This window comes from Mustela lutreola, chromosome 10 (assembly GCF_030435805.1).
Source record: "Mustela lutreola isolate mMusLut2 chromosome 10, mMusLut2.pri, whole genome shotgun sequence".
NCBI lineage: Eukaryota > Metazoa > Chordata > Mammalia > Carnivora > Mustelidae > Mustela > Mustela lutreola.
In genome coordinates this window covers 13,203,120-13,230,541 of record NC_081299.1, presented here as the reverse complement: position 1 = coordinate 13,230,541, position 27,422 = coordinate 13,203,120, and the positions used below count along the sequence as shown (strand labels likewise).

General features: G+C 57.7%; 1 protein-coding gene across 1 annotated transcript; it reads left to right on the top strand.

Moving 5' to 3' along the window:
- The first annotated feature begins 515 nt into the window (after positions 1–515).
- Positions 516–26,810, top strand: ALDH4A1 (aldehyde dehydrogenase 4 family member A1). Its single transcript, XM_059136617.1, has 15 exons — positions 516–673; positions 10,007–10,103; positions 10,724–10,816; positions 13,193–13,240; positions 14,028–14,183; positions 15,653–15,802; positions 15,882–15,956; positions 17,004–17,191; positions 19,396–19,469; positions 21,172–21,368; positions 21,554–21,601; positions 22,404–22,556; positions 23,136–23,257; positions 23,961–24,079; positions 24,553–26,810. The coding sequence occupies exons 1-15, from the start codon at positions 612–614 to the stop codon at positions 24,663–24,665; spliced, it is 1,695 nt and encodes a 564-aa protein (XP_058992600.1). The 5' UTR covers positions 516–611; the 3' UTR covers positions 24,666–26,810.
- The last annotated feature ends 612 nt before the right edge of the window (positions 26,811–27,422 follow it).

The following is a 27,422-nucleotide window of genomic DNA, read 5'->3' as shown; positions in this document are numbered from 1 at the left end:
GGGTGGAGGCACGGGGCTGGCCGCGGTGTGGCCCCACGGGGTCCAAGAGTCTGATGGCCACTCGGCCAACGGGAGACCGAACCGTCAGTCCGGGACGCTCACCACACCTGACTCACCGACCCGCGGTCCTTCCGCGGCTCCTGACACTTGTCCCATTCCGGTTCTCTCATTGGCTCTTTCCGCCACGCCCGGAGAGGGCTACAGGAGGACCGCCCATCCGATTGGCTCACAGTCTTCGGTGTGTCATTCTGATTGGTCAAGGGGGCTCACGCCCCTCCACTCCCCGCCCCCCGCAGGGCGGCTGGGCCATACCATAAAAGACGAGGGGGAAACGTGTAAATACCAAAGCTTCCCTTTTGGGATGCCTTGTCCTAGTTCGCCTACTTGCAACTCCAGTGCCTTCTAATCAGAGTGATCGCATTACTAAGAGGAAGCACGGAGGCTTTTCGGGTGAGTCTGACGCGGAAGACTGCCCCGTGATCCGCTTTCCCCCCTCCCGCCAAGGTCGTACGCTCCGGGCGGGGCTCCGCCTTCTGGCCGCGCCCGGGGCTCAAGGTCTGTGAGCAACTCCGGGGCTCACCGTGTGCGAACAGTTCCGCTGCGAGCTCGAGATGCAGTCGCTCCAGCCTGCGCTCCGCCGTGCCCTGCTGGCCCGCCCCTGGAGGGAACCCGGGTGAGTGCGCCCCGGGTCTGCGGCGGGCCTGGGGGCCCCTCCCTGCCAGATGCCCGCGGCGATCGCGAGGGCTCCCGACGCCGGGGGTCGCCTCCTCTGGCCTGCTGCCCCTCACCCAGGCCTTCCTCCCGCTGCGACCCACTCCCCGGTCTCCTCCGCGAGGTGGACCCCTCCTGGCTCCCACGCTCGGAAAGTCACCTTCTTCGCGCGCGTCTTCCTCCTCCCAGGGAACCCACCGACAGAGTGCATCTCGATTTTTTGCCCAGCGCTTCTCAGCCCCCCTCCCACGGTCTCACATTAAAGACTCGCCTCTGGGAGTCCCTGAGTCTCCTGTCCCCTTTCTACCGGGACTGCTCTTTCCTCTTCTCCCTTTTCCAAATTAAGTCCTGGGCAGAAAAGGGACCCTTCCTCCCGGTAGGTGGAAGAGTAATACTTGGGAGTGCTTGTAATGGGCCAGACGCTGGGCGAGGGGCTCCATGCATGCCGCACTGTGATTGCTGAGAGAGAGACACTGCACGGAAAGTGCATCGAACAGTGCCTGGCACCTAAGGCCCAGTTATTATTACGCAGAGAGTCGTTTATCACTCTCTTTTAAGCTGTGCGGGAGATACTCCGAATTACAGGTGAGGAAAGCAAGGTGCAGTTTTGGGGTAGATCAGCCCTGGAAATGCCCCAGCGGTGGAGTTGGGTTCCTGGACCCGTGCCCACTCAGTGACATGTTTTTTCTTTTTAAAAAAGATTATTTATTTATTTATTTGACAGACACAGAGAGAGAGATCACAAGTGGGCAGAGAGGCAGGCAGACAGAGAAAGGGAAGCGGGGTCCCCAGTGAGCAGGGAACCCGATGTGGGCCTCAGTCCCAGGACCCTGAGATCACGACCTGAGCCGAAGGCAGAGGCGTAACCCACTGAGCCACCAGGTGCCTCTCAGTGACATGTTCTTAGACCCCCTCTGCCCTAGGTGGAGGGTGGAGGGAGGTCGGCAGAGCACAGACCCTGTCCCAGAGAGGCTCAGTCTGACAGGCAGGTACTTCTGTGGGCCTCTCTTTCAGGGCTGGGCAGCCCCTGCCCCCAGTTTGAGTTTTGTTTGCCTGACCCCTAGGACTGTGACCAACTCTGTCTCCCTGCTGAGCTATGCCTTTTCTGAGTTAATCAGTTTCCCAAGGGATGGGGGGGCGCACCCTGGGCATGGGTCAGTTTCAACACTTCTGGGTGTCCTTTGTGGGTGGGGGCTTCATAGGTAAGGTCACAGGAAGAGCACATGGGGGAGGACTTCTCTCCCAAGCCAAGGTTGGGGTCACTTGCCATACCTTAAGTGCAATCTCTTTTGCAAGCTTCTCCCTGGACTCGGACACCAACCTCCGCCCCCACCCCCACTCCTGACCATGGGGGAGGAAGACCATAAGTTCATGTATTTACTGAGCACCTACCATGTGCCATGTGCTAAACCCTGGAAGAGAGGGGTACCCAGGGGACTTATACGTGGATGGGGACTTCGGTGAGTTTTCAGTTTAATGGTGCGGGGGAGAAGGCTTAGCCATAAAAACCTATAATACCTGGTAGAAAGCTATCCATATTCTAGGGAAAAAAAAAAAAAAAAAGCTTACAATAGCAGTAATCTCTATCAAGCGATCAAGAACCATAGACCTGGCAGTGTGCTGGTAAGCACTGTATTATCCCTATTTTTACAGATGGGAAACTGATCTGCCAGTTAAAAACAATGGAGAGCTAAAATCGCAGTCAGGCTCCCGCTTCCTGCTCTTAATTTCAGAGCCTCCCGAGTGGAGCTAAAGCATTTTTTGCAACCAGATCTGAAGGCTCAGGTTACCTCTTTCGATAGAGCAGCTGGCCCAGAGCCCCAGACAGGGTTTCTCAACCTTGGCACTGTTAACATTTTGAGCTGGGTAACCCTGTGTGTTAGGGGCTGTCCTGGGCCTTGGAGAATGTTCGGCAGCTTTCCTGGCCTCTGCCCACAAGACACCACGAGCACTCCACAGTTGGCACCGTCCATATAGGAATGTCAGACACTGTCCAACATCTCTGAGGCCAAAATTGCTCCTAGCAGATAGCCGTTGTGCTAGAAAAACAGGTCTGATGTTGGGCCATTTTTTTGTTTATTCAACTAATATTTAGGATGCTCCTGGGCCATTTATGGAGAAACCGTTTAGAACATGTTTAATAGTATCTCTCCGTGTCCTGTTCATAGAACTAATGCTGAGGAAAATCACCTCTTTTGAGGAACCTGGTGTGGGTGATGATGTTCATAGTGTTTCCCTTTTAGCCTGGAGTGCCAGGAATCTCAACTGAATTTTTAAAAAAACATTTTTTTTTTTTTTTTTTTTTTTTGTTGGGGGTGGTGCCTGAGTAACTCAGTCATTAAACATCTGCCTTCCTCCAGGTCATGATCCCGGGGTCTTGATCTTGAGCCCCGTGTGGGGCTCCCTGCTCAGTGGGAAGCCTGCTTTCTCCCTCTCCCGCTCCTCCTGCCTGTGTTCCCTCTCTCCCTCTGTCAAATAAAATCTTTAAAAAAAAAACACACACAAAAACTTTTGCCCCCAAACTTTATTTATTTATTTATTTATTAAAGGCGTCGGGGAGATACAGAGGGAGAGAGAAATTTTTTTTTTAAGATTTTATTTATTAGCCCGGAGATCATGACCTAAGCCAAAAAGCTTAACCGATTGGAGCCGGCCAGGCGTCCCAGGAAGTGAGAACCTTAAGCAGGCTCCACCTTAATTACCCTGAGATCATGACCTAGGCTGAAATCAAGAGTTGGACACTTCACCTAGCCGGAGCTACCCAGGCACCCCTAAAAATACTCTTTTTTTTTTTTTAAAGATTTTATTTATTTATTTGTGAGAGAGAGCGACAGAGCGAAAGAGTGAGCACAGTCAGGTGGAATGGCAGGCAGAGGCCAAGGGAGAAGCAGGCTCCCCGCCAAGCAAGGAACCCGATGTGGGACTTGATCTCAAGACTCTGGGATCACGACCTGAGCCGAAGGCAGCCGCTTAACCAACTGAGCCACCCAGGCATCCCCCCTCTAAAAATACTCCTAATCATGCATTCCCCCCGCCTTTTTTTTTTTTTTTTTAAAGATTTATTTATTTAGAGAGAGCATACAGGTGCACATGCATGATTGGTGGGGAGGGAGTGAGAGAATCCCAAGCAGGCTCCGTGCCCAGTGTGGGGCTCGATCTCACAATGCTGAGATCAAGAGTTTGGTGCTTAACCGACGGAGCCACCCAGGCACCCTCATGCGTTCTCTCTTTTTTTTTTTTTAAATTAACGTGTGTCCTTTGGAAAAAGTGCAGATAAAGCAAAAAAACATGAAAATGACCTAGAATCTCACCACATGGAAGTAACCACTGCCCTCCCTTCAATGAATATCCTTTTAACTTTCCATAAATATATACACTTAAAATAAAAACAATCCCAACAGTATAATGGTGGGCTCATCTGCAAACACTTTTTTGTAGTTTATTTTTATTTCATAGACTTGTCCATTTTACTATCTCCGTGACCTCGTACCTTTTAATGACGTGGATTATTTTACTGAGCTTCTTAGCAGCCTGTGATAGTTTTATAGGCATTACTATTCCCCATTTCGCGGATTAAACACCTAAAGCCCTTGAAAATTAAGGAAAGCTTGTCTAAGGCTTTAATCTAGTAAACACCAGGCTCCCAGTTGACTGCCTCCTGTCTCCCTGGGCCCTGACCTGGTTTTTTCTCTATTTTGTTGACTTTATCAGGGGGTTATCCTCAATTAGGTCTCTGCACATTCTTGTTGGAAAGAACCAAGATACATTTATATTTATGTATATGTATATTTTATATTTATGTATAGATTTAATATAGATATTAAATATAGATTTATATTTAGGTATAGATTTAATAAGTAAAAAAAAAGTAGCCTAGGCACATCATAGGTTTATACCAATGGTGAATTTTTCTCTATTATTTTTGTACCAGATGCTGCTAGGTGCCAGGGGTCCTCCCACCATCAGGGGTGGGTGGGCTGGAATTGGCTACCATCCTGTCCCCTGCAAGAGTCCTGGGTCACTCCTCGCAGCCCACCTACCTGCTTAGTTTGCAGCATTTCAGATCTCCCCAACACATGTCCCAGCCTGCCTGTCCCTGGAATGGGCACAGGCTGGGCTGGGCAGGGGGCTGGCCCATCCCAGGCTGTGCTGGGCAGGGGGCTGGCCCATCCCGTTGCTTCCTGGACATAATCTCTGCTCTCAGTCCTCCTAGCAGAGCCCAGGCAGTGCCTCTCGCCTGGAATGTTCTCCCCTGTCCCCTTGGTGAGCCCACACCCAGCGCTTTGTGGCATTAGTGGTGTGGCTCTCCTTTGGCCCTTCATTGTCCTGTCTGTATAATGGGGAGTATCCCATCCGCCGCGGAGCAGAAGGGTTCGAGATGGTGTGACAGGGGCTCACTAAGTCACTAGCCGCACACTAGGTAACTAGCAGCACGAAGTGATGCTAATACTGGCTTCAGAGGTTGACGGAATACCCACTTGGGCTGCGGTTGTCCCTGGTGCTCCCTGAGCACCTTCCTCTGGTACCTCCCACCCTGGCCCGGCACATAGTAGGTGCTGGATGCTTGCAGTTGGAACGGCCCAGAGGACAGCGTGGGGTGGATTCTGGCCCCACCTCTTAGCAGCTCTGTGGTCCTGGGAAGGCTCTTCAGCCTCCCTCCTGCGTCATTTTCCCAGGCGGTAAAGACAGTAGTAGCCCTCTCCTAGGATTGCCTTGAGAGGAGATGAGTTCATACACACAAACCACTTTGAAGAGTATCTGTTCCTGGACAGTGTTGCTTTTTTTTTTTCTTCCTTTAATTTTACTCCTTTATTGGACAGAGGGCGAAAGCACAAGCAGGGGGAGCAGAGGGAGAGGGAGAAGCAGGCTCCCTGCTGAGCAGAGAGCCCGACTTGGGGTTCTATCCCAGGACCCTAAGGTAATGACCTGAGCCCAAGGCAGTTGCTTAATGGACAGAGCCATGCAGGTGCCCCAACAATGTCACTCTATAGTTTTGATCCCTCTCCCCAGTCCTGGGCTATCCCGAGTGATCACCCTGGACCAGGAAGATTCAGACACGAGGGTCCCAGCCAGCACAGGGATGATGGAGGCAGGTGTGGAGCTCGGGTGCCCTCGGTGCCTTTCCGTTGTCCTCACTAATGACGCGGAGGCAGAACTCTTTCTGTTGGGGTAGACCCTGCTGACCCACCCTGGGGAGGGGGCAGACAGCGGTCCATCTTGGGGGTTTCCTACCCTGCCCCCACCTTTCCTTTCCTGGCACGGAGTAGACAGCGCCCACGAACAGCAAACCACCGCCCCACTCTCTTGTGAGCTGGGAAATGCTGGGAGGGAGGAGACACAAGCTGGGTGAAGAGGAGGATGAGCCCATGCCCTGCGCCCCGCTGCTTGGGTCTCTTTGACAGGCAGCAGGTGCTTCTGCCGTGTGAGGGAGGAGGCCCTGGGTTCAGGTGCCGCTCTGTGGGGCGGGGAGCTGTGCCCTGGAGCCAGCGCGAGCATCAGTATCCCGGAAGTCGGTTTTCTCATCCGTAATAGTAATAGTAATCCAGGCCTCTTTCTCCTGCAATCAGAGCTGGATTCAGGAGATAATCACTTGGTGTCTCGCCAGGCCTGTTGTAAGCACTTAATCTGTATTCCTTGATATTTCTGGGGCAATAAAGTTCTGGGGCAATAAAGCTTGGCCTGAATCTGCCTGGGCCCCGCACTTTCTCTCTGCTCACCGCCCTTATCTCTACGATAAGGAGGATTGGCCTTATCAGGTCCTAGATAACAGCTGGGAAAGTCTGGAAGCTGAATGAAGCAAGGGTAGTTTCCTTTCTCCTCCTCTCCTCGTGCTTGCTCACCCTGACCCCAGGCACTCGGGACCTGCATCCAGCCCCAGGTGTTAGCAGAAGAGCACTGGCCTGGGAGTCCAGTCCCGGGGGGGCCTATCGTTGTTCCAACAACACTTTGGGTGTTCCTTGTTTTTCTCTTTGTCTGCCCCCCTCTTTTTTTTTTTTCTTGATGAGTCTGATAAAAGGTTTATCAGGGTGTTCTTTGTTTTAAAAGGTTTTTCTCTAGTGCTCCCAAGGGCCAGGTGGGGTGTCCGTGGGTGAGTGGCGCCGTCGGGGTCGGGGGGTGGTGGCTGACAGCCCGGCAGGAGCCACGGACAGGCAGAGCAGTGTTGGTGGTGCTGTGACCAGAGCGTAGGCTCTGAGATGACCTGATACACGGCCCCTTCCATGCGCCAGAGGGTGGCGTCCCCAGAGGAGGGGACTCCAGAAAGGCCTGGGTGGTTGGATCGCGGCAAAGTAGGTACTGGGGAGGGGTGAGGGAAATAGGCCTGGAGGCCTCAGGAAGGATTCCAGTTTTTTTTTGTTGGAGAAGAGATGAGAAGCTACCGAGTAGGCAGGTGTCACTGGTGATAACCAAGCTGTCTCTGTGCCCTTGAGATGTGCGGTGAAAGTGTGCGCACGAGAAAGGAATGAGTCCCGCCTGGAAGGGCCTCAAGCGGACCCTCGCAGAGGCTCCAGGTTCTGTGAGCGATTCTTCTCTGCCTCTCCAGAGCCCAGGGAAGAGCTCGTGCGCATCCCACATGGCCCATGAGCCAAAACAAAAGGTTGGGGGGGGAGGGTTGGTTTTGTCAGGTGTCCTCGGGTTATTTTTGGCTTCAGATTTGACTCAGGCTCATCTCTGAATTCTGTTCCCCACATTTGGACTGATGAGCAGCTGGGCTGGGGCTTGGAGACTTTCCAGGCAGAGGGGAAGCCAGCGGGGAGTGTGATGATCCTGAGGTCACAGTGGGCCTCGGCCGTAGGGAAGGTAGAGAGAGAATGCAGGACTTCTGCATCTGGCACTGCCTGGGAGGGAACGGGGTTCCCTGGCAGCTGCTGCATTTTAGGCTGGGTGGAATGCGGTGCTAAGTTTATTCCAGCACTGTCTAGTGAGTGCCCAGGCCGGCCCGATTGTTGTGACCTGGGGGGTGTCTGAGAACCATTTTGCCCTTGAACACCTGGCCCGGTGTGGTAACGTTCTGGGTGTGTGTACGTACACATCTGTGAGACGCATCTAAGAAGACAGTATTCTTAGAAGCACAAAGCCCGAGGGGTGAGGAAAGGCGAGCACTTTTAACCTCACAATACCCCTGAAGGGCACACGGACTGCCCCCACTTTTCAGGTGGGCAATCTGAGACCTGCCGAGTTTCTCATAGTGGACGGATGTCTCGGAGCCCGTGGGGGCTTTGGTCCCATAACTGTCTGCTAACGGAGCTGGGCTTTCTGCATGCCCCACGAGTGGGGTCCAGGCTCCCAGCCCACACCCCTCCTCAGCGGGCCCCCTCCTGGCTATAGCTGATTGACTGCTTGCAGGTGATGTGCGGCTGCTGGAAACTTCCAGAGGGCCCCTGGGGGTACGTGCCCCTCCCCCTTCCCTGACTGGTGTGGAGGCTCTGTTCCTCCCCAGCTCTAGGTTGGGGGGGTAGTCGGTGTGGACTTGAATTTATGGGGGTAGCTTTGTGTGATTGTCTCCCTGGCTCCTGAGAGTAACCCAAGGGAAGGGCTGGTGGGAGGCTGGGCTAGCCCCACATTTCTAGCCCTGGTTAGGGGATGGGTGGGGCCTGAGGAATGTGACTGGCCTCCTGGGGTGGGGTGGGTGCTGCCTGGGAGGTGGGGTGGGGCAGGAGGGAGAAGGCCTACCTCACCTAGAGCCGTTAGGCAAAATCTTGGGCAACCCGGCCCTGGCCCTGCCCTCTTCCCTCCGGGACCGCCCAGGACCTCTCAGTGCTTCCGGTCTGGTTTCCTGCTCTGGGCCTTTGTACTTGCTCTCCTTTGTGCCTGGAATGCTCTTCCCAGTTCTCAGATCCCAGATGGTGCTCGGAGAGGACACCTCCCCTGAGAGGCCCTCCGTGATCACCTTGGCTGGAGCAGCCCTGCCCTTCCCCTTACTTGTTCTCTCACCCCCTGTCCTCACCGTGTTCTTCGCCGTGGTCCGCCCTGGAAGTCAGCTGCTTGGGATGCAGGGTAGTTGGAAGAAAGGCAGGTAGGAATGGGAGGGGCCCTCCCACCCTAGGAGGAAACTACCCTTAAAAGGATTTTACACCTCCCGGAGGGGGCCCTCCATCCTTTCGGCACCGTGATAGGTAGAGGACAAGAAACTGATTGGATGATAGGCTCAGAGAGTGTTAATCACATTAAAACAGCCGCCCTACCGGCAGGCAGGGTAAAAACCGCTGGACTTAGAAACTGTTGGTAACCCTCTCAGTCCCCTCCCTCCTCTGGAGCTTTGTGCCATCTCTGCTATCATGTCATTAACCTTGCTTTGCTGCCACCACTGCTGGTCCACCTCCTCATTCTTCGAAGCCTGGGGCACCAAGGGGAAAGAAATTGTGCAGCCCATGCGGCCCGAGGCCTTGGTATCATGGTCACTGCTCTGTCCCCCGTGTCTTCAGCGGCGTCAGGCATAGCAGATACCCAGAAACCTTCTAGAATGAATGAAGGGCCAGTCCTGATGGCCCCTGCTTTCCTGTCCTTCCTCCAGGCCTTCTAGACTGGGTCTGTGAGCCTCCAGACCCCTTCGCAGGGAGAAGGAATAAAAAGTGCCCTGCAGCAGTCACTGCCCAAGTGACACAGAGGCCAGGAGGACCCATCCGTCAGTGAGGTCCTAAGGTTCAAGACTGAGCAAGGTTTCCGGGATGAAGAGCTCTTGAAACTCAGGACCCTGGCATCAGACCCTGAACCCCGATAGCCACCTCCCCAGGGCTGTGAGCTGAACTCAGGGCACTCCTCCAAGTTCCTGGCCCACATTGAATGTTCCTGCCCACGGGAGCTCAGCCCTTGGTGCCAAGGGAATCCCAGCCGGGTCCCATTCTGAGGGGCTGAGCTCTGGAACAGGCTGCCTTTTCAGCCCAGAGAAAGCAGTCACTTGGGGCCCTTTGGGATAAGGGCTGCATTGTGGGGAAGGAACAGGAGAGTCCACCGTCTCTCCATGTAAAAAACACTTAGAAGTAGTTTTGTGTTGACTGAACTTAAGCTTCAAACGGCCTTGTGGGTTCGTAGGATGGTTCTCACTTAGTAGATATAGAAACCAGCCCAGAGGAGGCAGGTCTCACACACCCGAGGACACACAGGGGCAGGTCTGGGCCTGGAACTTGGATTTTGGACCCCAGGGCTAGTTCTTGCCCCCCAGTTCTATATTTGCTCTGGATTTCAGAATCCTGGGCCAACCCAGAACATCTCCCTTCCCCACTGGAGATAGAGGGGCCGGGTCTGGTGGCGGCCACCACTGACCTGTCTGCCTCTGTTCCCTGCCCTTGGACCCCAGGCTGTGGTGGAAGCACACGTCGTCCCCACCGAAGGTGGCCAACGAGCCGGTCTTGGCATTCACGCGGGGCAGCCCCGAGCGAGATGCGCTACAAAAGGTAATGGCCGGTGGGGGCAGGGGCACCCAGTGGGAGTAGGGGGTGGTGTGAGGACAGCCTCCAGCAGCACCTCCACGATGCCTCTCTGTGCCTACAGCCCTCACCTGCTGATGTGCCTGCCTCCAGCCTTGGAAGGAGACCAGATCAGGGATGGCCATGTGTCTGGAGGACGGGAGAGGCTGGAGGCAGCATGGGGGGCGGGGGGTGGCAAGCCAGGCCACTTTGGGGTCTGGACACTTTTGGGGCTCCCTCCAGGTTAGGGATGGTAAGCCCACAGACGTTTGTTTTCTACTTACAAACGTTGTCCCGTTAATTGTCAGCATTTTAAAAATCGTGAGATGTCATGTACGTTTCAGATGCGGGGTTTTCTCTTCTGTTTATAATTCGAGGCCCTGACAGCACTGGCCTCCCCTCCAGCAGGACAGGAAGTGACGGTGGAGGGGGGCTGAGTCCTGCTGCCCCCCCTGAGCAGAGCAGATGCTCTCTGGCCTCAGAACCTGGCCCTTCAGTATTTCTGTTCCTGCCTGGGGATCTGTGTTAGCACGCTCTGCCCCTGGGGTTTTTAGGTGGGGCAGAGAGCGGGGAGGAAATACCCAACCCCCCAGATGTCCCCTCTGCAGGCCTTGAAGGACCTGAAGGGCCGGACGGAAGCCATTCCATGTGTGGTGGGGGACGAGGAGGTGTGGACGTCAGATGTGCGGTACCAGGTGTCGGTGAGTCCTGTGGGTGGTGGGGCTCAGTTTCTCCCCGAACCTGGGGTCCCGTCTCTCGGGCAGCAGATCACACGGGACTCTTTGCCTGCAGAGTTTATAGTCCGTTCCCTGATTTTGAATTCTGTGCGCCAGTATAAAACCTCCAAAAATAGTCTTGGGGGTCTTGTCATGAAAGATGCTGATTTCACACCAGTCAAGAGGGAGTTAAAACGGTGATGGCCACCGGCTTTGCTGTCTTTTTAGAAAGGTGGACCCATTGGCCACCTAGAGGGTAGAGAGGAAGGGCAGAATGGCAGGATTGAAGATAATCCTTCCAGAGAATCAGACAGTCTCCAAAGCCCTGCCCTCTATTTTGGAACTGCTGCTCTCGGGGAAGATAAGCTCCTCCGAGACGAGCCCCCAGGGCGTGGGCCCGGTGTCCGGCCAGGTGTCCCCTCCTCCTAGAAGTCCTCCAGCTGGAGCCACACTCCTACAGACACATCTGAGAGGTCTGCCCATCTGCAGGGGCTCCTCTCTTGCCACTTCTCTTTGAGGGAGGAAGAGCAGGGGAGTTAGCTGCCCATTTTGGAGATCAAGGGTCAGGCTCAGAGACACTAAATGACCCAGCTAGGGTGGCACAGTTAGATCTGGAATAGGACTGATTAATCCTTGTTCTCCAGAACCACACCCTGTTGGTGTTGATTCTGGTGCATTTTCTGGGGAGGATTTGGAAGGGGCATGGTAATTCAAAGTGCAGTGGGGTCATCTCGCTGCGGCCTCTGGTCATAGAAAGAACCGTGGAGCCCTGGGTGCAGGAGACAGCCTGGGCTTGCCTTGAGGCCTCCTAGTGACCGCAGGGAAGCCAGCACGTCACTTACACCAGTCAGAGTGTTCTCGAAATAAATTCCAGCTGCACCTTGGGAGAAGTACAGCCCTTCCCCATAGGGGGCCCGGAGAGAAATTGCTCCCGAGGGCATCAGGACAAACTGCCTGAGTCTCAGCTCATGCTCAAAGGATGCCTTTTGCACACTGTCACTCCGTGCAGGCCAGAGCGCCCACTACTGGGTCAGCAACCAGAGGGCACCACACCCGGAGCCCTGGGAGCACAGCCCCACATCACACAGGTCACCCGGCCCCTCAGCGCTGTGCCACCTGCCAGCTAGGATTCCGATAACCCTCTGGGCGGGCACTTCCATTCTCATGGCCTGTGGTGCCTCACTGACCTGGCCACATGGGAACTGGGGGAGCCGAGGCATGGGAGGCAGTGGCTGGCACGTGGCTGCTGGCGTCAGGGAGCTGCGGTCCATGGGGATGTGCTGGGTCAAAGGGCCAGGGTCCGAGCTGCCACCTCAGGCCCTGAGCATCACAAGACATGCCAGACTCGGGGGCGGACAGGATACAGGTGACTCTGCTGGTGGTTGGAATGAGGGGCAAAGGGCCACTTTGTCTTGAGCCCTAGACCAGCACCACCCAGTAGAACTTTCTGCAGTACTGGTGACCAGTATCTGCATGCTGTCCCACTACCACGGCCATGGGCGGTGCGTGGCCGTCCAGCCCGTGGAATGTGGCAGGTGTGGCTGAGGAATGGGGTTGAAATGTCAGCAGGCACATGCCTTGTGGCTGCCGTGTTAGAAAGGAAAGCCGCAAACGGCCCATGGGCAGACTGCTCGGTGGCAAAAGTGTTGAAGTATGGTGGAAAGAAGGGAAATTTCTCCCTGTCTTGTTGCTCACGCGAGCGTCTGGCACTGTTGGGTTCTGTTTGTAAATGTTTGTGGAGAGTCTTTTCAATGAGTGTATCTGGGTCCCGGGCCAGGGGCTAGAGAAGCTGTTGGCCTGTCCCCCAGGCATTCTGGGGGGACCGCAGAAATCCCGAGCGGGTCTCAACTCCGACGCATCGTGTGGGGCCTCGCAGGGGACCGTGCCCACACCTGAGCCCCAGCCGCGAGCCACACCCGCTCTGGCGGCATTTTCACCTGTGAACCCACTTGGCCCTACTCCCCATGCGGTGAGGCGGGGGTGGGGTGGGGTGGGGAGTGTCCCCATTTCCCACAGAGGGAAACGTGGAAAGGGGAACTCACTTTACTCCGGCCTCCAGCCGGCAGAGCTGGAAGTGAACCCGTGTCTGTCTGGCCACAAAGTCCACACTTGCCCTGAAAGACTGTGTGGTCCATGCCTTTCTCCGGGACTGTGAACCTTCCAGAGCAGGGATGGACTTACTCACCGAACCGCAGGTGCTTTGTAACCCTTAGTCAGAGAGACGGATGTGGGAATCGGAGGGGAGAGGGCGAGGGTGCTGAGGGCTGTTGCCTGGTAGGTGAGCTCTGTGGCCGGCCACGTGCCCACCTGTCCTGGCATCTCCCGGCTGGGCGGTGATCTCGCTCTCTTCTCATCTGGCAGCCCTTCAACCACGGACACAAGGTGGCCAAGTTCTGCTATGCAGACAAGGTAAGGCCCTGGCGACTTCGGGTTGGGCTGCTGGCCCTCTGTTGCCTTCTGGCTGCTGGCATGGAGGCGGGCTTCAGTGTCTGCTTCCCTCTCTGGCTGTGGTGGGCGGAGTCTTTCACAGCCCGGCCCGCCCGGGGGTTCATTCAAGCCAGATGAGAGCTGCACGGGCCAGGGCTGACATCCCCCCGACATGCCTCTGGCCATGAGGCAGCCTGGTTTCCAAGGGGTGTAGATTCTGTAAGGCTGAGTCAGGGACACTGGAAACACCAAGGATGGGAAGGTAGAGGGTCAGCATCGTGGGGGGCAGTTGGAGGGGTTGGGGTGCCCCCGTGGCAGGGGGTCTAGGAGCTGGCCTCATGGGGCAGCGAGGGCATGCTGGTGTCAGGTTGAAAGTCTCAGGCTATGGTTCTGTGCACCTGACCTTGAGGGCTGGAGGCTCTGGCTGGTGGGCTTGGGGGCCCTGGGAAGAAGGTGAGGCCCCAAGGAGACCACAAGAGAAAGCAGAGCTAGCTTATCAGCTGGGGGACTTGCTGCCAAGTCCCTGGCATGCAGACCTTCCTGGCAGGTCCCTCAGACCTCCAGATGGCCACAGGAAAGGCCCAGAGCCTGGGGTGAGCTGCCAGGTGGGACACTGTGTTTGCTACTGTGTATGTGGGGGCGGGGGGAGCACTGAGGCTAAGGGAGCCACGGGTCCCTGGGTGGAGGGTGACCTCCAGTCTCCCTTGCCTGTTCCCCTGGGGCCCTTCCTGCAGTGGGAGACAGCCCTGAACCTGTTCCTCTTCATTAGGGTGTACTCAACAAAGCCATTGGGGCTGCGTTGGCCGCCAGGAAAGAGTGGGACCTGAAGCCCGTTGCAGACCGGGCCCAGATCTTCCTGAAGGCGGCAGACATGCTCAGCGGGCCGCGCCGGGCGGAGGTCCTGGCCAAGACCATGGTGGGACAGGTGAGGTGCCCATGGGCACCGTCGGGGTGGGGTGGAAGGCTGTGGTCACGCACCACCCAATACAGTAGCCTTGAGCTGGGCTGTTCTGGGTGCCGAGACGAGCTCTGTGCTGGAGACCAAGAGATGTCCTGAGACCCCGTGCCAGCCTCTAGGCTTAGTCAGCCCTCTGCAGCCCTTCACAGCCCTCCGCAGCCCTCCAAGGGGCCCTTCTGACACCTCTAGCAGAGGCTCACAAACCGCCGGGGTCTCTTTGTCCGTGACAATCATGTCCAAGTCCTGTGCTCAGGGCCCTCTGTTTCCAGCCCATGCCCAGCTTGCCGGCTGCTCTGCCTGTGAGGTCACCAGTCTGGATTTAGCAAGATCCTGGACCCCAGGCATCCCTTCTCCCTGCCTCTCCCTGGTGGCCCTGCTTGGCATGCTCTCTCTCTTCTCTGTCCTGTGAACTCTTCCCTTCGAGCTCCTGCCCGGACATCACCTCCTCTGTGATCCTTCCAGAATCTTCTCTGTCCGAAAGGATTCGTCCCGCTTCTGTGCTCCCATAGCATGCTGTTCGTTTGTCTGTTATAGCTCAGGTCCTGTTGAGTACAGTGAGTTCCTGTGTGCGTATCACCTCTTTACAAGCTTTTTTGGGGGAAGAGATGGAGTTAGCTGTTCTCCCTCTTCCCGGGCTCACAGCAGGTCTTCCGGCAGTCATAGGTCCTGAGGGATGTTTCCGGACTGCGTGCGTGGGGAGCCAAGAGCACCAGCAGCTCCAAGTGGGGAAGGGAGCCTGGGGGGGAGAGGGTTAATTTCCCTGTCCCCAGGAGGAAGCCTTAGGCTCTTGGGTCGCCTGGTCCTGGCCAGCTCCCCACCACCCCACCCTACCCCCCACCCTACCTGGCACACCCCCCACTCCCCGCCGCCCGCCCTCCCCACCCCTGTCCTGTGCTGAGAGCCCCCTCTGCTGCACGGAGGTGGTATGACAGCTCCTTGCCGGCTAAGGGTCTGTCTCCTGGTTCTCAGCAGCCCCTTTGGTGGTTGTGGGCCCCTCAGTGTCCCCGGTGACACACACACTCGACGGCCAGATTAAGGTGCTTTATTGAACTAAAGTCTCAGGAGCTTCTCAGAAGTGTGGTGACCTCACAGAGCCAGGCAGGGCGTCTTAGCTGCTGTGGCTGCAGGTCCCGAGCAGGGTAGCTGTTGACAGTGACCCTGTGCCAAGCAGGGGCTGCCCTGATTCAGAAAAAAACCCATTCTTGCAGCCCAGAGGTCCTCCCTGGGCCCTCCTGTCTGTCGGGAGGAACGGGCAGTGAAGGAAATGTTGGCCGCTTTCAGGCCTCCTGCTGTTTGTTCCAAGTGCTCCCAGTGAGGGCACCTGCTCCCCCCGGGAGAAGAGAGCCGCCAGCACCGTGGGCGCACAGTCGGTGTTGGCAGAGGGCCGATGGGAGGCACGTCGGTCACCACTGACCCTCTGGTGGTCCTGCACGCAGGGAAAGACGGTGATCCAGGCAGAGATCGACGCCGCGGCCGAGCTCATTGACTTCTTCCGGTTCAATGCCAAGTTTGCCATGGAGCTAGAGGGCCAGCAGCCCCTCAGCGTGCCGCCCAGCACCAACAGCGTCGTGTACCGGGGCCTGGAGGTACCCACAGGTGGTGGGGTGGGCAGAAGCCTGCTGGAGGAAGCCAAGAGCTTGGCCTCACCCCCTCTCCCTCCCCCAGGGCTTCGTGGCGGCCATCTCCCCCTTTAACTTCACGGCGATCGGCGGCAACCTGGCGGGGGCGCCGGCCTTGATGGTGAGACGATGACCAGGATGGTGCGATGGGGCGGGCGGGCGGCTCTCCTCCCTGCCTCCGCAGACAGCAGTGGCCCAGCCCCGGCTGTGGGGACACACCCAGAAGGTGGAAGCCGTGCGGGCCCCTAGAAAGGCTTTGGGGTCCAAGACTGATTTGGATCCCAGCTCTGCCCCATGCTGGGGAATCCCCAGGCAAGGCCCCGAACTTCCTGAGGTGGTTTCTTCCTCCTTAAAGTAGAAATCTAGTAGGAGAGTCCAGAGTACAGGGTTGTGGGGAACCTGTGTGGGACACGCACGTGGGACATGTCTGGCCTGGTACGGGCTTCAGGGAAGGTTGACGGTGTTGGCAGATCCCTTTCTAGTGTTTACTGTGTGCCCTACAAGTGACCTCTCAAGGCTGGGAAGTGACTACCCAGTAAAGATTTGGTCTTGGCTTCCAAGTCCCTGGCTCCCCTGCCCTTGTCAGGGAGAAGGTGGCTGTCGCCCTCGTGAACCCCCACCAAAGTGGGGGGGGGTGATGCAGTCATGCTCTTGGAGGGTCTGGGTGGCTCGTGGGGCAAAGGAGGAGGGCTGGCAGGTAGCAGGGGCCTGGGCCCCACATGGGGCAGCTGGCTGGTCTCAAGGCTGCTCCTGCCCAGGGCTGTCCTCATGCATCTGTGCACAGAGATGCACACACCCAGGTGCCCCCGTGTCCTCAGCCAGGACACATGCAGAGACAGCCCTATGAACACTTGCCTGCCATGCCCAATGAGCGCCCAGCGACGTGGAAACACCCAGAACAGACCTGCCGGATGCGCGCTGGCAGGACCCGTCAGTACAGGCTTCCAGAAGAAGGCGACCTTAGCCCGAGCGAGGGAACAGAGGGGGCAGGGTGTGGTTTCACTGGCGAGGGTGTTTGGAACACCGTGCCCGACACCTGGAACCATGGGACATCCTGGCCTACCGAAGGGCCTGGTGGCTCCACTTGAGGGATAGCCATGCTTCAGGGTGGAGGGACAGTCGGGTGGTGACCCCTGCTTTGTGTGTCATTGCTGTGCCTCCCGGGCAGGGCAACGTGGTCCTGTGGAAGCCCAGCGACACCGCCATGCTGGCCAGCTATGCCGTCTACCGCATCCTCCGGGAGGCAGGCCTGCCCCCCAACATCATCCAGTTTGTGCCAGCTGATGGGCCTACGTTTGGCGACACGGTCACCAGCTCGGAGCACCTCTGCGGTATCAACTTCACAGGCAGCGTGCCGTGAGTCCCCGGGGCATGGTGGGCCGGGGGCATGGCGATCTGGGAGCCAGAGGTCAGTCACAGATCATACCTATGGACTCGCTGTGTGGCCTTGGGTGGCCCGCTTCACCTCTCTGAGCCTTCATTTCTTGACCTGTTCAAGAGGAACAGGGTCCCTACCTCGCAGGGTGATTGTGAGGTTCCAGTGAATGATCCAAGAGGAAGGACTTCACAGGCTGGAAGCAGCCTACAGGTGTTTGGTGGTGCTGATTTTGATGCCACAGGCACAAGGGAGCTTGGAATGGATTGGAGGAAGCAGGAAGGCTTCTTGGAGGAGGTGGTATGTAGGCAGAGGTGATAGCCAAGCAAAGAGGGGGTAAGGAGAGTGCTGTGGGAGAGGGAACAGCACGTGCAAGACCTCAAGGCTAAAGCTCCCGTGCTTGGGGAGCCGGTGGTGGTTCCGTGGGGCTGGAGTGTGGGGTGCCGGGGCCGCGGGAAGAGTGGGCGCAGGAAACGGTTCAATCGTTTATTCAGTAACGAGCAGGTATGTAGGTCCAGTGAACATGTGGGCAAGTCCTGATTCTTGGAGGGTTGAGTCCCATGACTGTAAGGCCCTGTGAGCCCACAGAGATGTCTAGACCTTATCCCAAAGGTGATTGGGGGCTACCAAAGGTTTTCACCCAGGGTGTTCATGAAGCAGCTTCTTTTCAAGCAGAGTCTGCCAGTGGTAGTAGCTCTCTAGTTGGACCTGGCAAGTGGCCTTGTCTACTCTGACCCCTAACTGAGATGGACCAACCTTGTACAGTTGGGACGGTTTCATGCAGAAATTTTTTTTGAGATTTCAGGCTGCTTTTGAGAACCTGCCCGTCTGGGCCTGTGTGTCCATGGGGCACCCCTGGCCAGAGGTAGGGGTTTAGTGCTCTCCAATCCCTGCCAGCCTCAGCGAGCCCAGGGCCTCTGCGTACATGGTCATTTTTTTCCTAGTCTGGCCCCGCTGGGGCCCTGCCTTTATAGTCTCTGTCCCAGATGATTGTTCTGGCTTCTCTGTGCATAAGTCCCCAATGGCCAGAGTGAGGAGGCCACCCCTGTCCAGGAGGGGACAGCAGAGGACCAAACCCGGGTAGAGACGGTGGGGTTGGGTTCAGGTGAGCAGGTGGCAGGGAGACGCGATTGTGTGTCCATGGGATTGGATCAGTGGATGGCTGGGGGTCCATGGGAAAGTCCAGGGGCTGGGTGGAGGGGCATCTGGAAGGCGTGGGTAGACATGACAAGTCCCATGCTGGTCACTTTGAGTGTGGGGAGGTGCCCGAGGGTCATCTGAGTGGAGATGTCAGGGTCTGCACTAGGGGATCCTTCCTGGTGACCCTGGGGACACCTGCCGTGGCTTTGTCTCCCTTGCCCGGCCTCAGGCCCTCCTACCCCCCTTCCCAGGCTTTGCCGGGCGTGATGGCAGCATTAAATTTGCTGAGGAGGACCGTTTTCCAAAAAGGCCCCCTCTGCCAGCGTGGGCCCCACGGGTCCCTGCCTGTTAGCGGGCGGAGCAGGCCTGGCCCCCATTAGCCATGCTCTGATGAGCGGCGGGCGTAAAGGTAGGAAAGTCATAAATTAGTATTAGCTACTGTGTCGCAGGCTGCCTGGTGATTAGCATTTTTATTGTTTTGTGGTGCTGAGGTTGGTCACACTTGGAGCTTGGGGAGGAGGTGGGGGCCTGCGCTCCGTCTCCCAGGACCCTCCTTGGTTTGGCCTCTGGAGCCGGGGTGCTGGGCTGGGGGCGCTACTCTCCGTGGCCGTGTCTGTTCCCCGCCGGGCACCTGCAGCGTGTCTGGCACTGACCGAGGTGCGTGACTCCCCCTGGAGCCACTGCAGAGCAGCGCTGCCAGGTGGGAACGTTCTCTCCAGGTCCCCGAGGAGCAGCGCCATTTGAGGTTGAGTGATGAGTGTGAGGTCCCGTGGCCATGAGTGTCGGAATCGGGGCCCCTGGCCTTGTCGGCCTCATCTTGCGGCCAAGCCTACCTTTGCTCCCCACCATGGGTCCCGAATGTACTCTGCCAGCTGCCCCTGCCTACTCCGTTCTCTTGTCCAACCCTCGCTCTGACCCCTGCCCCCACCTGCTGGGCTTTGGGGCCCCTTCCTCTAGTAGAGCCTTCTCCCCACTCCCCAGGACCCTCACTGTCCCAGGGGCCTGAGCCTCACTTCCTAATCCTTGCCCTGTCCTCTGCTTTCAGCACCTTCAAACACCTGTGGAAGCAGGTGGCCCAGAACCTGGACCGGTTCCGCACTTTCCCACGCCTGGCCGGAGGTGAGGGTCCCTTCTCCCTGGTGCCCTCCCTGTGGCTCCCGGGCACCCCTCCCTGACTCATGAAAGAGGAAGACGGTGATGCCCCCACGGCGGGGTTGGGGGGGCAGCCCTGGAGGAGCTGAGCAGGGAGGGGCCTTAGGGGTGGAGCCTCAGCTCTGCTAGGTCCTGGGGCCTGTGCCCTTGAATGTGTAGTTCATTCATTTGTCATTCAGCAGATGAAACACTAAGGAACTACATAGGCATTCTGGACACCAGGGGTGCTATGAGGGCAGCAGGACAGAGGCCTGAGAGCTCAGCATGGCTGGGGCTTATAGCAATACTATGAATGTTCCCACAAAGAAACACCCACATGGTTGAGGAGATTTCTGTGTAGAAGCAAAACAGAGTCCTTCGCTGCAGGACTTCTCAGAGCCTTTAATGCTTTTAAAGGTATGACATTTCTTTAGGAGTCAGGAGTGATATGTGTTTCCCAGACTCTCTGGCTCACAGAACCCCATTTTTGTGGAGGCTCCCATGGATCAGGATTTTTTTGGGGAAAAGGCTGAGCCCCTGAGAGAGGGCTGTCCCGGGTCCCACAGCACAGCACAGCAGCCACAGAGCAGGGGCTGGTGGTTCAGCATTCCTGCTCTAATGGATGAAGTGGGGCCCACGGGGAAAGTGGACCCAATCCTGAGCTGGTGGGCGCTCTGATGGGGGTTCAAGGAAGGGGCGGCATCTCCACCCCAATCCACCCTTCACAAGGTGCGAACAGTGCGCTGGATCTGGGTTTCTGTTCCCCCTTCCTGCTGTGCCCCAAGGAAGGGAGACTACCACTTCTCTGACACCTCCCAGCCTCCAGACTTAATCTCTCTGTGTCTCAGTTTTTTTTTTTTTTTAAGATTTTATTGATTTATTTGACAGAGAGATCACAGGTAGGCAGAGAGGTAGGCAGAGAGAGAGGGGGAAGCAGGCTCCCTGCTGAGCAGAGATCCTGATGTGGACCTTGAATCCAGGACCCTGGCTGGGATCATGACCTGGACCAAAGGCAGAGGCTTAACCCACTGAGCCACCCAGGCGCCGTTTTCTTTTTTTTCTTAAGTTTTTATTTAAGTAATTTCTGCGCCCAACATGGGGCTCGACCTCATGACCCAGAGATAGAAAGAGTTGCATACTCTTCAGACTGAGCCAGCCAGGCACTCAATTTTTTTGTCTTTAAAATGGGGATAAGAGGGTTGGTGTGAGGCTTTCCTGAGACAAAGCAGGAAGTGTTTTGAGCAGAGCTTGGCAGGTGATTAGTGCTTTGTGACTGGGAGCTGCTGGTCACTTGTGTTTCAGGGAGGGAGGAACCAGGGCCCCGGGGCTGAGAAAACAGGGGTGGGGGGGGGGTTGGTTAGCTCCCATGAGTAGGAAAGAGGGACCAGCCCTGGAAGCCAGCGTGGAGTGGAGGAGCCCTGCCCTCTCCTCTCACCCGCCTGGGGGTCGGGAAGGGGCCGAGAAAGCGGTGTGTGCTTCTGGGAATGGATTGGCTCCTGTGAGGCTCGGATCCTGGTCCTTCTGCCTTGATGGTGGGCACGCCCCTGCCCTAGCCTTGGTTTCCCCAGCCATGGGGTGGGAGATGGTTCTGGCTCGCCGGCTTCCGGGGCGCTGTCCAGCCGTGACCCGGGGTTGGGGCTGCGTGCACCTGTGCACAGGTGGGCTCCCCTCACACCCCCCTCCCCTGCAGAGTGTGGCGGGAAGAACTTCCACTTCGTGCACCGCTCTGCCGACGTGGACAGCGTGGTGAGCGGGACCCTGCGCTCTGCCTTCGAGTACGGCGGCCAGAAGTGCTCCGCCTGCTCCCGCCTCTACGTGCCCAGGTCACTGTGGCCGCAGATCAAAGGGCGGCTGCTGGAGGAGCATGGCAGGATCAAAGTGGGCGATGTGAGTGGCGTCCTCCTGCCACAGCCCAGTGGGAGGTTGATGGGATTGGATGCTGGTGGGGGGGGTGGGGAGGCGGGGCTGGGGTGCACGGCGGGGGTGGGTGGGGTGGGGGGCTCCCTTTGTCTTGGGCCTATGGTGACTCACTCTGACTCACTCGAGCTCTTTCGGGGCCTCCCCTCCTCCAGCCAGCAGAGGATTTTGGGACCTTCTTCTCAGCCGTGATTGATGCCAAGGTACGGGCAAGAAACAGGTGTTCTGGGGGCGGGGCAGACCCTGGCCCGGGTGGGAGTTGGAGGAGAAGATGTGGGGGCCTTGATGGGGGTCACCCAGCCCCACTGCCTCAGGCAAGGCAGTCCGACGGCCGCACAGACGCCCCAACCCCGAGCTTTGAAACCTGCAGAAACATCCGTAAGCAGACAGCTTGCTCCCTGCGGCCAGGCTTGACCAGCCCCTGCTAAGTGTGGGTCTACACACGTGCTCAGACAGGCCTGCGGGGCCACAGCCCGCGCCCTCACACTTGTGTGCATGTGTGCCCATGAACACAGACAGGCTTGGTGCGTAGGCAGTCACCTGGGTCAGCGGCAGGAGCAGACACACCCACATACATGACATACTACATACATGCACATGTGTGTTCACATGTGTCCGTATGTATATAGATGGACGTCGCCTGCATTCATGTGTGTGTGTGCGTGCGTGTGCGTGTATGTGTGTTTAACACAGGCGTGCCCATACACAGGTATGTCAGCATGAAGGCTCGTGGCCATGCACATGCCCATGTGTACATTCCTGTGTGTGTTGCGTTTCTGTAAGTGTAATTGTGGTCCACACACACAGACACAGACACGCATGCTTGTCTGCCCTTGTTTCTGCCGTGCCTTGGCCGGACCCTGGCTTGGCCCTCTCCCCATCCCCCCATGCCAGAATTTGGGCCCTTCGGGGACAGATGTGCTGCGGTGAGCGTGTTGGGGGCCCTGCTGCCGGGCACAGCCTCCCGGCCAGTCTGGGACCTTCCTTCCTCCCCTCCTACTGCAGTCCTTCAGCCGCATCAAGAAATGGCTGGAGCACGCCCGCTCCTCCCCCAGCCTCAGCATCCTGGCGGGGGGCAAGTGTGACGACTCCGTGGGCTACTTTGTGGAGCCCTGCATCGTTGAGAGCCAGGACCCTCAGGAGCCCATCATGAAGGAAGTGAGTGGGGCGGGCAGGTTGGGGGCACAGACGAGACTCTCCGCTGAGCCCAGCGCACGTGGGATCCTTGTGTGTGGCTTCCCGCTTGCGGTGCTACCCAGACCCACAGCTGGACTGTGAGGTTCCGGAAAGGGGGTACCTCCCTCCCAGTGAGAACAGCACCAGGCCTGGCTTTCCGGCTTCCTGACCCCCAATCCAGGGCTCTGTCTTTGACGCTGCGGATGAGAAACTGAGGCTCCAGGGGTGAAAGCACTTGCCCAGGATGGCAGTGCAGGGCCCAGAGGACAGTGATATTGCTGGGCTGTTCCTGTGCCGCGTACTGCCAGGGTGGGGGTTTGGCTGGCGTGGAGAAAGTATCCTGGGACCTCCTGCCAGGTTGGGATGGGGTTGGCATGGCAGGAACCCGTGTGTTGCTCTCCGGAAGGAGCCCAGCAGTGGGAGGCACCTGGCCCTTCTTACAGGTGCTGAGCTGTGGCCCGAGGCCGGGGAGACGGGGGAGAAGTGGAGACCAGAGCAGGGGGACTGGGAGGCCTTGGGGCTCAGGTCCAGGGCGGGTGTGACCCTGGGCTTTTGTGTCAGGAGATCTTCGGGCCCGTGCTGACCGTCTATGTCTACCCGGACGAAGAGTACAAGGAGACGCTGCGGCTGGTCGACAGCACCACCAGCTACGGCCTCACGGGGGCAGTGTTCGCCAAGGATAAGTGAGTGGCCACCGCCCTTCTGCTCTTGGTCTGGTGTCAGGACACCCCATCCTGTCCTGCAACCAACCTCCTGGATGAGGATCCTAGTCCTAATGCCATCCATTCCCCTCACTTCAACCCCAGCCGGCAAGGAGGCAGGCTTCCCAAGCACGGGGACACTGGCACCTGGGCTCTTCACTGAGATGCATATTCTGGGGTCGCAGAAGGCACCTGCCGAGGGTGCCTTTGAGCCCGGAGGCCATAATGCTAAACCCTTGGCTTTCCCTTCCTCCGTGCACTAGCTGCTGCCCCGTCTGCCTCGAGATCGTGGAGATGAGATTGGAACTTGGGGGCGGGGGGTGGGGGTCTTGGGGGGTTCCTCCAGCTCCCCAGGGCAGAGGAGAGGACAGGAAAATGGGACCAGGATGGGCCACTCCCTGAGTGCCCGTGGCAGGACCCTCCCCTACCCATTCAGCTCCTGCGGCAGCCCTGCGAGGGAGGCGTACTCACCACTTCCCAGAATGGGGGGGCTCAGAGGCTTTCCGACCCTGCCCAAGGGGTCTAGAGCCCTGTGGCCAGATCCGGTCAGCTGGGCAGCTGGTATGGGCTAGGCCGGTCCCCATCATCTGGGAGCCACTGCGGGCTGCGCTGGTTGGTGGCAGTCAGACCTGGGGCGGGGGGGCAGGCGAGCCGGCTCCCCTCTGACCACTGCCCTGCTGTGCAGGGATGTTGTTCAGGAGGCCACAGCGTTGTTGAGGAACACAGCTGGCAACTTCTACATCAACGACAAGTCCACTGGCTCGGTGGTGGGCCAGCAGCCCTTTGGGGGGGCCCGAGCCTCTGGTGAGTGGGTTCCTCCTCTGCAAGGGCAGGGGGCAAGTTCTGTCAGAAGACTCTTCAGCCCTCACATCAGGAGTGTTAAGAGTAATAGCCAACACTGTGGGCCGGAGCGAAGGCAGGTAGTTCTTCCCATTTGACAGAGAGGTAAATTGAGGTCCCAGGTGCCTTGGCGCAGAGCCAGGGCCAGACCCAGGGCTCCTGGCTCCCAGTGGAACGCGTACTTCACGGTGCTCCCGGACACCCCCTTGCAGGCAGGGCGAATGGCCCTGGGGAACGTGGGTCCTGCCTCCCCTGGCCTCGCTCAGGAGCCCTGCCTCGTGGACACATTTAGTTTCTGTTGAGCTGCTTATTGCCATTGCTGGTGCCCGGTTAGTCGGTCAGCTCTACCCACTCCCTTTTCCTTTGGCTGGGTTGCCAGGGGCTGCCCCGGGGCTGCCGTATCTTTTCGGAGGCAAGCAGAGCTGTCTTTCCCACAGGAACCAATGACAAGCCGGGGGGGCCTCACTATGTGCTGCGGTGGACGTCGCCCCAGGTCATCAAGGAGACCCACGAGCCCCTGGGGGATTGGCGCTACGCCTACATGCAGTGAGCCTCACCTGGTGCCTCTGCTGTCTGTCCACCTGTCTGTCTGGACAACCCACCTCAGAGCCCTCGCCCCGCTCCGGCCCGTTCGACCTGCTCCCCATGGGGCTGCCCCCTTGCCCCAACTGGGCTTTAAAATCCTGGCCTGTCCCACACCCCTCAGGGGCAGGTGCCAGCTCTGATTTGAGACCTGCTGGAGGGGAATGGGGCTGCCACCCCTTCTCCCACGGCTGTCCTGGAGATTCTGTCTGGCAGGTTCTCTGCCTGTCTTCTTTCTCTGTGCCCTGTGGCCCAGTGGCTCGGGCACCTGGGGAATGGCAGTAAAGTGCCTTCCAAGATCCCTTAGGGACCAGGGGGCAGCTCTGGACCCCTTGGTTGAACCTGAGCATCCACAGAGACTCCTGGCCTTGGCCTTGGCTCCTCCAGGGCTCCAGGAGCAATGACCCAGGGTGTCTGTAGGGCATGGGCGCACGAGCTCATCTGACCCTCCCTGGTCTGGGCTACCCACCTTCCTCCCCAGCAGTTGACCCATGCCCACCTGGGCCAGTGGGTACCTGGGCCTGGTCTGGTGCCTTAGACACCCCTGTGCCTTTGTCCAGGGCACCCATGTTCTCCAGAGGCCCATGTGACTCCTGGTGGTCTCTCTGTGTGGGCTTGTGGGGCTAGCAGAGGCTCTCTGTCGAGGTACAGGATTGGGTGGGCCTTCCCGTTTGGGCTGTGGTTTTGTAAAACCCCTGGGGAGGGGGGCCTTCATGCCAACTCAGCTTGCCGTTGGCTCATGGCTCCCCACCTGTGTGGGCCCAGGACTTCCAGCAGGAGCTCGGTCCCCACCAGCTATGGTAGAACAGGCCTGGGGAGACTGCTCCCACCTTCTCCCAGCCCCAAGAACTAGCCTTGGGTTCCCGTCCAGCCCGGGCTGAGGATTGCCCCGTAGAACCTTCCCTCCCTGGCACAGAAGTAGCTCTGTGTGGACTAGCCCCCAGGCGGCCCGATCTTCGACAGAGCCAGCTGGGGGACACTCAGAATTGGATTGAATTGGGGGACTTTGAATTGGATCGCAGGGGGCTGGGGACCGATAAGGGGTGACTTCAGAGGACAGTTTTTAAGGGTCCTTTGCCAAGGACAGCTGGCATGGGTCCCCTGTAGGGCTGTCCCCCAAGCACCGTGGTTGTACACTGTGGCCTGCAGTCTGGTGGGCATGCTGCTGGGACAGGGCGTAGTTCTGCTTCCTTCCAAGTTCCTCATGGCTGCTGGGAGAGGCCAGGGCCATCACCTGGGGGGAGGTGCTGGAGGTGGTCCTGGTTCCACGGATGTGAAATTGCGAGGTGGCGGTGGGCTTCTCTCTGCAGACACCCTCGTGAATGCTTGTTACTTAGATTGCTGGTCTTTCTGGTGGGGGCTGGGAGGCCAGCTTCTTCAGACAAAGGCTGATGTGTGGGGTGTATATTGCTTCTGTGTCCTTGGTGTCAGGAGTGTGGGGGCCTCGGTGTGGTGGAGGGAAGGGCGGGCACTGAGGTTTGGGAATGTGGGCTGGAGGTATGAGAACTCTGGAGTCAGGTGGGTTCAAATCCTGCTCTCTGCCTCCAGAAAGTTGTTGTTGTTCGACCTCTGATCTGTCTCTTTCTCTGTGAGCTGGGTAATAATACACATACACACGGGCACACATGCACGCAGATTGTCACAACGACTGAGTGAGTTAATTCATGTAATTGTTTAGAACAATGCTAAATACAGAATGAATGATTCAGCCATGTATACATTGTAACAGCCACCGTTACCATGTTGTGATTGATGGTTTAAGTTTACGTGAAAACTGAGCTGGGCTACGGTGCCCAGGTATTTAGTTAAACATTATTCTGAATATTTCTATGAAAGTGGTTTTTGGATGAGATTGACATTTAAATCAATGGACTCCCAGGTTAAAGCCCATTGTCTTCCGTACTGTGGGTGGGCCTCGTATAATCAGTTGAAGACCTCCATAGAACAAAGACTGACCTCCAAGCAAAAAGGAATTCTGCCAACCGACAGCCTTTGAACTCAGCTGTGACTCTTCCCTGGGCCTTCAGCCCACAGAAGCTCTGCCGATTTTGTACTTACCAAGCCTCCAAGATTGTGTTAGCAGTTTCCTTACAATAAGTCTATATTCTGTTCCGTTTTCTCTGGGGGACTTTGTTTTTTCACAGCAGCTGGGTGGAGTGCACGCTGCTGTGCCCCCATTTCACAGAAGAGGAAATGGGTGCAGGGGGGTAAAGGGACTTGCCAAGGCTGTGGCCTGTCGTGGGGACTCTGATTCCCAAACCCATTCCCTGTCCTCCCCCCAGATGTCCATACATGGCACTGACCTGCCTTGGGAAGACCTCAGCTGACTAATTGGGGTGGGGCGGGGAGCGGCAAGGAACCACGGCCAGCTAGCTTGTGCCCAGAATCTGTGGGTCTAAGTCCACATGGGCCGGCTGACTTGGAGGGGAAACTGTCCTGGGCTGCCTGCAAAGGACAGAGGAAGAGCTCCTGGCCACGTGACCCCACCCTGTCTCGGGACCCACTGATCGGGGCTGTTGGGGGCAGGATCCCAGAGCTGTGCGGAGGGATGGAGACTCTGCCCTTGGCAGCGCCCCCACCTGGCTTCCCCAGGGGCTTTGTGCCAGAGGGGGCTGCTTCACTCAGGGATATAGGGTGGCCCCAAGAGGGCCCTGGCTGGGGCTCCTGGGTGACAGAGGAGGCAGCTGCATCTATAGACGAAGGGTAGAGCTGTTAATGTTTTCTA

Excerpts from the sequence above, each read along its gene's own strand:
- ALDH4A1 (XM_059136617.1), top strand. The coding sequence starts at position 612 with ATGCAGTCGCTCCAGCCTGCGCTCCGCCGTGCCCTGCTGGCCCGCCCC. Across the intron at positions 21,369-21,553 it reads GCAGGATCAAAGTGGGCGAT|CCAGCAGAGGATTTTGGGAC; the intron begins GTGAGTGGCGTC and ends CCCCTCCTCCAG. Across the intron at positions 21,602-22,403 it reads CAGCCGTGATTGATGCCAAG|TCCTTCAGCCGCATCAAGAA; the intron begins GTACGGGCAAGA and ends CTCCTACTGCAG.